The following is a 10,000-nucleotide window of genomic DNA, read 5'->3' as shown; positions in this document are numbered from 1 at the left end:
AATATGTAACTTTCATACATTCACAAGTGCAATATACCAAATTAAAGCTTAACTTCTTGTTAATCTACCCTTCGTGTCCGATATCAAAAAGGCTTTACAGCGAAAGCACACCATATGATTATGTTAGGTCAGAGCCTAGTAACAAAAACACATACAGCCATTTCCCAACCAAAGATAGGAGTCACAGAAAGCAGAAATAGAGATTAAATTAAGCACTAACCTTTGATGATCTTCATCAGATGGCACTCATAGAACTTCATGTTGCACAATACATTTTTGTTTTGTTCGATAAAGTTCACATTTATATCCAAAAATATCAGTTTACATTTGCGCATTGGCGCGCAATCTTTAGAATGTTTTTAACAAAAATATTCAATAACGTTTCAACCGGAGAATTCCTTTGTCTTCAGAAATGCAATGGAACGCAGGTCACTCTCACGGCCGTGCGCGTGGCCAGCTCATGGCACTCTGCCAGACATCTGGTTGAAACAGCTCTCATTCCCTGCTCCTTCACAGTAGAAGCCTCAAACAAGGTTCTGAAGACTGTTGACATCTAGTGGAAGCCTTGGGAAGTGCAATATGACCCCATAGACACTGTATATTAGAAAGGCAATGAGTTGAAAACCTACAATCCTCAGATTTCCCACTTCCTGGTTGGATTTGTCTCAGGTTTTTGCCTGCCATATGAGTTTTGTCATACTCACAGACATCATTCAAACAGTTTTAGAATCTTCAGAGTGTTTTCTATCCATATCTACTAATAATATGCATATATTAGCTTCTGGGCCTGAGTAGCAGGAAGTTTACTCTGGGCACACTTTTTATCCGAACTTGAAAATGCTGCCCCCTAACCCAAACAGGTTTTAATACAGGGAAACTTAAATCCGTTTACCTAATTTCTACCAGCATGTTACATGTGCAACCAGAAGGAAAAAAACTCTAGACCACCTTTACTCCACACACAGAGACGCATCACTGACATTTTCAGCCTGTCCCTGACCGAGTCTGTTGTACCAACATGTTTTAAGCAGACCACCATAGTGCCTGTGCCCAAGAACACTAAGGTAACCTGCCTAAGTGACTACCCGTAGCATTCACGTCTGTAGCCACAATGTCATGTGTCTCTATATCACCTAACATACAGTCCATACACGCAACTTGCCATTATATCTGGGGGGAAACATAATCGTGATGTTTTCTAATCTGCTTTCCTAATTTGCCATTTGCCATCATTTGAATGAAACATTCTGGGAACCATTAAAGAACAGACTAAATGTTCTGGGAACCATTAAAGAACAGACAATATGTTCTGGGAACCATTAAAGAACTGACAAAATGTTCTGGGAACCATTAAAGAACAGACAATATGTTCGGGAACCATCAAAGAACACACAAAATGTTCTGGGAATCATTAAAGAACACACAAATGTTCTGGGAACCATTAAAGAACAGACTAAATGTTCTGGGAACCATTAAAGAACAGACAAAATGTTCTGGAATGTTCTTGTAACATCAGGTGAATGATTTTTGTACCTTAAAAAATTAACATTGTGGAATCATATGCGCAACTGGACAGTTTTGATGTTTTGGGAACATATATTTTATGATGTTCTCACAATGTTACAACAAAGCTGTTCCCACAACCTGATGAAATATTCTGGAACATTTAAAGAACAGATATGCTTCATTGTAAGCGATAGGGTATTTGATTTGACTTTCCAGTCGAGTGGCTAACAGTTGGTGTTAGGACCTACGGTGTGAGCTAGAGTGTGTGTGTGTTTGAATTAATTTTAGTATGCATTGGTGTGTGTGTGTGTTTGTGCTCTTGCTCTGTTAAATGCTGACTGCCTCTCCTCTCCATAGACAGAAGTGCCTCCCCTGAAGCCTGTGGCTGTTTGGAACTGCTAAGACACACCAGGAGTCCAAGGACTGCCAATCCTGCCCTCTGAGCTTTCTGACCCATGGTTGTGCCCCCATCTCACCCATAATCCCTCCATGCCACGTCTACCCTTCTCTGGACTTGTGATTCTATTCCATCTGTGCGTGTGAGAGGGGACTGTCCTCTCACTGTCCCTCCACTCTCTCCCCTGCGCCCTGCTCCCTCTGCACGTCGTGAGCCAACCAGATCAATAACGTCTTTCACCATCTGTCTCGCCTGACAGTTCAGCTGAGGAGAAAGGTAAAGAGTGTGAGAGAGAGAGAGAGAGAGAGAGAGAGAGAGAAATGAGCTCATAAGTTGGTCCAGCCTGCAAAAAGCAAGCCGTCAGTGCCACAATCCCATACCCTGGGGGACAGGCACTGCAGGAATCTCATCAGTCCCAGTAAAAAGCTCTTAAGATGGGCCATAGATCCTAGGAGACTCCCAGGCCAACCTCCACAAACAGGCCTCGGATATAGAAAACACTTTTAGAATGGATTGTTTTATTTGATCTTATTTAGTTTGATTTCTCTCAGGAGCAAACATTCGTAAACACTGAGACCTGCCTTTCGTTTTTTATATCGGTCGCTCTTAATCGACTGACGGGTTCAAAATGGCAGTCAACATGACTCCTATCCGGGACACAAAATGGCTGACCCTGGAGGTGTGTCGTGAGTTCCAGAGAGGGACGTGCTCTCGACCGGACAGCGAGTGTAAGTTCGCACACCCTGCCAAGAGCTGCCAGGTGGAGAATGGACGAATCATCGCCTGCTTTGACTCCCTCAAGGTGAGTCGTCAGCTGATTAAGGTCATCTGAAGGTCACCTGGGTTTAGGGGGGATCTCTCTCTCTCTCTCTGTGGTTGTCCATCACACGAGGTTGGTCAGGAGGACGGGCTTGTGATAATGACTGGAGTGGAATAGGTGGAAGGGTATCAAATACATCAAACACACGAGGTTGGTCAGGAGGATGGGCTCGTGATAATGACTGGAGTGGAATAGGTGGAAGGGTATCAAATACATCAAACACACGAGGTTGGTCAGGAGGACGGGCTTGTGATAATGACTGGAGTGGAATAGGTGGAAGGGTATCAAATACATCAAACACACGAGGTTGGTCAGGAGGACGGGCTTGTGATAATGACTGGAGTGGAATAGGTGGAAGGGTATCAAATACATCAAACACATTCATGTATTTGATGCCATTCCATTCATTATTATTATGAGCCACCTTCCCCCCCTGTGCCTCACATGATCACGCAACCGGTTACCTGAATGTTGTAATCACCGTCAGCTTCCTCTTGAAGACACAAGGAGGAAGAGGAAGGTACATATGATAGGGATAGGAGTTCAGGATGAAGAAAAAGTATTCGTAGCGCTGAGCCTGTGCGTGTGCGTGTGTATTGCATTTCCATCCCTGGGTCAAAGGTCAGACTCAGAGTTTCCCTCAGTGTGTCACAGTAACAGAGAAAAGCCAGCACACCACAGTTGACAGAGAGAGGTCACAGACTCAGAGTTTCCCTCAGTAACAGAGAAGAGCCAGCACATTACATTTGTGTGTGTGTGTGTGTGTATGTACGCATGAGAGTGTGTGTCTATGTACTCTAACAGTATGAATGGGTGATATGTGCAGTGGTAAGTGATAAGATACAATGTGTTATTGTGGGGTGACACACACTCATAGTGGGTAGTCCTCATTCAGCCCACAGGGCTCTGCAATTCACCGTCGAGAGAGAGAGAATAACCGCCCTCACCCTACTAGAATCTGAATTCAAATTTCTACTATTTGCTGATGATCTGGTGCTTCTGTCACCAACCACAGAGGGCCTACAGCAGCACCTAGATCTTCTGCACAGATTCTGTCAGACCTGGGCTCTGACAGACGTGGGCCCTGACAGTAAATCTCAGTAAGACCAAAATAATGGTGTTCCAAAAAAAGGTCCAGTCGCCAGGACCACAAATACAAATTCCATCTAGACACCGTTGCCCTAGAACACACAAAAAACGGTGCATACCTCGGCCTAAACGTCAGCACCACACATAAATTCCACAAAGCTGTGAACGAGCTGAGAGACAAGGAAAGAAGGGCCTTCTATGCCATCAAAAGGAAGATTAAATTCGACATACCAATTAGGATCTGGCTAAAAAATACTTGACTCAGTTAAAGAACCCATTGCCGTTTATAGTTGTGAGGTCTGGGGTTCGCTCACTAACCAAGAATTCACAAAATGTAACAAACACCAAATTGAGACTGCATGCAGAATTCTGCAAAAATATCCTCTGTGCACAATTTAAAACACCAAATAATGCATGCAGAGCAGAATTAGGCCGATACCCACTACTTATCAAAATCCAGAAAAGAGCTGTTAAAACCTCTTAAGGAAGCTGCGAATTTTCGCAGCTTTTTGTAAAAAATCGCGCAACATTTCAGCGCCCTGCTACTCATGCCAGGAATATAGTATATGCATATGATTAGTATGTGTGGATAGAAAACACTCAGACGTTTCTAAACCTGGTTAAATCACGGCTGTGACTATAACAGAACGTGCGTTTCATCGAAAAGTGCAGGAAAATCTGATCACTGAAAATGGAAAAATATATCCATGCGCGACTTCAACCAATTGTTAAAGGTGACCCAGATTAAATGAGGCCGAGGTTGCAATACCTACAGCTTCCACACGATGTCAACAGTCTTGTCATTTGTCTCGGATTTGTTTCTTGGTCAAACCGAAACAAGGGAGCCGATTACTTCCGGTCTCCAACAGGATGTTTTGGTTGAGACATATCCGGACATGATTTCAAGACGTGAAGCTAAAGAATATACATCGCCCCGTGATCATTTTGATAGATTATTAACGTTTACTAATACCTAAAGTTGCATTACAAAAGTATTTCGAAGTGTTTTGTGAAAGTTTATCGTCGACTTTTTTCATTTTAAAAATTGACGTTACGTTAAAAAACGCTATTTTTTTTGTTGATCACACTCTTCATAGATCGATATCTAGGCTATATATGGGCCGATTTAATCGAAAAAAGACCCAAAATGATGTTTATGGGACATCTAGGAGTGCCAAGAAAGAAGCTCGTCAAAGGTAATGAATGTTTTATATTTTATTTCTGCGTTTTGGGTAGCCCCGGCTATCGCAAAATCTGTCGTTAGGTGACGTTGCAGTATTTTGGGGGTACATGTTATCAGATAATAGCTTCTCATGCTTTCGACGAAAAGCATTTTACAAATCTGACTTGGTGGATAGATTCACAACGAGTGTAGCTTTAATTCACTACCTTGAATGTGTATTTTAATGAAAGTTTAATGACAGTTTGAGTTTTATCAAAAACTATAGGTGGCGCTCTGAAACTCCGCTGAGTGATGTTCCTGCCAGGGAACTGTATTCTGCTACATCCTTAAGAAGCTAAATTCTACAACCACCTAAAAGGAAGTGATTCCCAAATCTTCCATAACAAAGCCATCACGTACAGAGAGATGAACCTGGAGAAGAGTCCCCTAAGCAAGCTGGTCCTGGGGCTCTGTTCACAAACACACCCCACAGAGCCCCAGGACAGCAGCACAAGTAGACCCAAGCAAATCATGAGAAAACAAAAAGAGAATTACTTGACACATTGGATAGAATTAACAAAAATACAGAGCAAACTAGAACGCTAATTGACTGTTCAGATGTGTAGGAGGAGACTCAGTATAGGAGGAAGAGTTAAATATCAGTACTTGTGTGAATATGTATTTGTCTGTTCAGCTGTTCGATTCTTTGGGGAACTTGGTGTAATCTTTTCTAGTGTCCGTCAAGTTCTTACTCTGATATTTAGAACCTAACAATGTAAAGACTCAGTGAGATGAGTGTTACCTGTCTGAAGTGTTAACTGTCTGATGTGTTACCTGTCTGATGTGTTACCTGTCTGGTGTGTTACCTGTCTGATGTGTTACCTGTCTGGTGTGTTACCTGTCTGGTGTGTTACCTGTCTGATGTGTTACCCCTCTGGTGTGTTACCTGTCTGGTGTGTTACCTGTCTGGTGTGTTACCTGTCTGGTGTGTTACCTGTCTGGTGTGTTATCTGTCTGATGTGTACCTGTCTGGTGTGTTACCTGTCTGGTGTGTTACCTGTCTGATGTGTTACCTGTCTGATGTGTTACCTGTCTGATGTGTTACCTGTCTGATGTGTTACCTGTCTGGTGTGTTACCTGTCTGGTGTGTTACCTGTCTGGTGTGTTACCTGTCTGATGTGTTACCTGTCTGAAGTGTTACCTGTCTGATGTGTTACCTGTCTGATGTGTTACCTGTCTGGTGTGTTACCTGTCTGATGTGTTACCTGTCTGATGTGTTACCTGTCTGGTGTGTTACCTGTCTGATGTGTTACCTGTCTGGTGTGTTACCTGTCTGATGTGTTACCTGTCTGGTGTGTTACCTGTCTGATGTGTTACCTGTCTGATGTGTTACCTGTCTGATGTGTTAACTGTCTGATGTGTTACCTGTCTGATGTGTTAACTGTCTGATGTGTTACCTGCCTGAAGTGTTACCTGTCTGGTGTGTCTAGCCTTGCTATTGAGAGAGGCCGCCATAGGGTGAAATACCACAGTGTGCCATCACAGCAGCAAGATGACCTGTGACCTGTTGCCATAAGAAAACGTCAACAAGTGAAGAACAAACACCATTGTAAATACAACCCATATTTACAATGCGTTCGGGAAGTATACAGACCCCTCGATCAAAGTACAATCAGTGGTGTAAAGTACTTAAGTAAAAAATACTTTTAAGTAGTTTTTTGGGGTATCTGTACTTTACTTTAATATTTATATTTTTGCCAATTTTTATTTTTCCTTGACTACAATCCTAAAGAAAACAATGTACTTTTTACTCCCTGACACCCAAAAGTACTCGTTACATTAAGAATGCCTAGCAGGACAGGACAATTGACCAATTCCCCCACTTCTCAAGAGAACATCCCCGGTCATCCCTACTGCCTCTGATCTAGCAGACTCACACATGCTTTGTTTATAAATTATGTCTGAGGGTTGGAGCCACTGGCTGAAAAAGAATTAAATGGTGCAGTTTGGTTTGCTTAATATAAGGAATTTGAAACGATTTATACTTTAACTTTACCTTTGATAATTAAGTATATTTAAAACCAAATACTTGTAGACTTTAACTCAAGTAATATTTTACTGAGTGACTTTTCACTTTTACTTGAGGAATTTTCTAATAAGATGTTTTACTTTTATGACAATTGGGCACTTTTTCCACCAATGAGTATAATAACAAAGCAAAGCAAAAATATATTTTTTCAAATTTATAAAAAATAAAAAACTGAAACATAAAATGCACATAAGTGTTCAGAACTTTTACACAGTACTATGTTGAAGCACCTTTGGCAGCGATTACAGCATCGAGTCTTCTTGGGTATGATGCTACAAGCTTGCCACACCTGTATTTGGGGAGTTTCTCCCATTCTCCTCTGCAGATCCTCTCAAGATCTGTCAGGTTGGATGGGAAGCGTTGCTGCACAACTATTTTCAGGTCTCTCCAGAGATGCTTGATCGGGTTCAAGTCCGGGCTCTGGCAGGGCCACTCAAGAACATTCAGAGACTTGTTCCGAAGCCACTCCTGTATTGTCTTGGTTGTGTGCTTAGGGTCATTGTCCTGTTGGCAGATTAACCTTCACCCCAGTCTGAGGTCCTGAGAGCTCTGGAGCAGGATTTCATCAAGGATTTCTCTGTACTTTACTCCATTCATTTTTCCCTCAATCCTGACAAATCTCCCAGTCCCTGCCGCAGAAAAACATCCCCACAGCATGATGCTGCCACCACCATGCTTCACCGTAGGGATGGTGCCAGGTTTCCTCCAGATGTGACACGTGGCATTCAGGCCAGAGAGTTCAATGTTGGTTTCATCAGAGCAGAGAATCTTGTTTCTCATGGTCTGAGAGTCCTTCAGGTGCCTTTTGGAAAACTCCAAGCGGGCTGTCATGTGCTCTGTCAGAGTGACCATCGTGTTCTTGGTCAACTCCCTGACCAAGTTCTTTCTCCCCCAATTGCTCAGTTTGGCCGGGCGACCAGCTCTAGGAAGAGTCTTGGTGGTTCCAGACTTCCATTTCAGAATGATGGAGGCCACTGTGTTCTTGGACTTTGCACATCGTTACAACAATGTGTGTAGACATAAAATGTGCGATTTAAAATGTCTCTTTTCCTTTGGAACTTTTGTGAATGTAATGTTTACTGTTTATATTACTTTTGTTTATCAGTTAAAGTCATACGTTTACATACACTTAGGTTCGAGTCATTTAAACTAGTTTTTCAACCACTCCACAATTTCCTTTTCAAAAACTATAGTTTTTGCAAGTTGGTTAGGACATCTACTTTGTGCATGACACAAGTCATTTTTCCAACAATTGTTTACAGACAGATTATTTCACTTATAATTCACTGTATTACAACTCCAGTGTGTCAGAAGTGTACATACACTAAGTTGACTGTTTCTTTAAACAGCTTGGAAAATACCAGAAAATGATGTCATAGCTTTGGAAGCTTCTGATACGCTAATTGACATCATTTGAGTCAATTGGAGGTGTACCTGTGGATGTATTTCAAGGCCTACCTGCAAACTCAGTGCCTCTGCTTGGTTCATCCTTGGGAGCAATTTCCAAATGCCCGAAGGTACCACGTTCATCTGTACAAACAATAGTACGCAAGTATAAACAACATGGGACCACGCAGCTGTCATACCGTTCAGAGATGAATGTACTTTGGTGCATAAAGTGCAAATCACTCCCAGAACAACAGCAAAGGACCTTGTGAAGATGCTGGAGGAAACAGGTACAAAAGTATCTATATCCACAGTAAAATGAGTCCCATATCGTCATAACCTGAAAGGCCACTCAGCAAAGGAAGAAGCCACTGCTCCAAAACGGCCATAAAAAAAACAGACTACGGTTTGCAACTGCAAATGGAGAAATATCCTCCGGTCAGACGAAACAAAAATAGAACTGTTTGGCCATAATGACCATCGTTATGTTTGAAGGAAAAAGGGGGATACAGCAAGCCGAACACCACCCCAACCGGGGGGGCAGCATCATGTTGAGGGGGTGCTTTGCTGCTGGAGGGACTGGTGCACTACACAAAATATATGGCACGATGAGGCAGGAAAATTATGTAGATGTATTAAAGGAACATCTCAAGACATCAGTCAGGAAGTTAAAGTTTGGTAGCAAATGGGTCTTCCAAATGACCCCAATCATACTTCCAAAGTTGTGGCAAAACGGCTGAAAAGGAAAGTCAAGGTATTAGAGTGGCAGAACTGAAAAAGCGTATGTGAGCAAGGAGGCCTACAAACCTGACTCCGTTACCCCATCTCTGTCAGGAGGAAAAATTCACCCAACTTATTGTGGGAAGCTTGTGGAAGGCAACCCGAAACGTTTGACCCCAGTTAATTATTATCCAGCTTGAACGTTATTGCCCACGAGTAAATGGATCAGTTTGGTGCTAATATTCAGTCCGTTTCAGAGATAATGAATGATCTCTCAGACACCGCTATCTTCTTCTCGCACTCTGTCTTACACATTGTCTTCTTACCAAAATACCGTATGACAGACCACGTACAGCGCTTCTGAAAAGTACTCTCTTTCCACATCTAGTTACGTTACGTTAACTTGTTCTAAAATTGATACAATTTTTTTTGTCCTTCATCAATCTACACACAATACTTTAATGAAAAAGTGAAAACAGATTTTTTTAAATTCTTTGCAAATGTATTCAAAATAAAAACAGTTATACCATATTTACATAAGTATTCGGACCCTTTGCTATGAGACTCGAAATTAAGCTCAGTTTCCCATTGTTCATCCATGAGATGTTCCTACAACTTGATTAATTCCATGCATAGTCGAGCATATTTTCGTGACAAAATATTGCGCTTAAAACGGGCACGTCTTTTTATCCAATAATGACATAGCGCCCCCATAGGTTGAAGATGTTAATCATCCTTGAGATGTTCCTACAACTTGATTGGAGTCCACCTGTGGTCAATTCAATTGATTGAACATGATTTGTAAATGCACACACCTGTCTATATAAGGTC

General features: G+C 42.0%; 2 protein-coding genes across 2 annotated transcripts in view; one reads left to right on the top strand and one right to left on the bottom strand.

The window, feature by feature from the left end:
• Positions 1 to 260, bottom strand: part of LOC135575072 (octapeptide-repeat protein T2-like) — a gene marked incomplete at its 3' end in the record, with an annotated part of 2,683 nt that extends 2,423 nt beyond the window's left edge. Inside the window, exon 1 of the mRNA XM_065027233.1 lies at positions 221 to 260. Coding sequence (XP_064883305.1) covers positions 221 to 260 — 40 coding nt within the window. The remainder of the gene's footprint in view (positions 1 to 220) is intronic.
• Positions 261 to 2,258: 1,998 nt separating this feature from the next.
• The window catches only part of LOC115119321 (muscleblind-like protein 1), a 117,963-nt gene continuing 110,221 nt past the window's right edge, over positions 2,259 to 10,000 (top strand). Inside the window, exon 1 of the mRNA XM_065000580.1 lies at positions 2,259 to 2,705. Coding sequence (XP_064856652.1) covers positions 2,532 to 2,705 — 174 coding nt within the window. The 5' untranslated portion in view covers positions 2,259 to 2,531. The remainder of the gene's footprint in view (positions 2,706 to 10,000) is intronic.

This window comes from Oncorhynchus nerka, linkage group LG14, assembly GCF_034236695.1.
Source record: "Oncorhynchus nerka isolate Pitt River linkage group LG14, Oner_Uvic_2.0, whole genome shotgun sequence".
NCBI classification, from domain to species: domain Eukaryota; kingdom Metazoa; phylum Chordata; class Actinopteri; order Salmoniformes; family Salmonidae; genus Oncorhynchus; species Oncorhynchus nerka.
The sequence above is the reverse complement of the archived record's forward strand: the minus strand, read 5'-3'. Positions and strand labels throughout refer to the sequence as shown.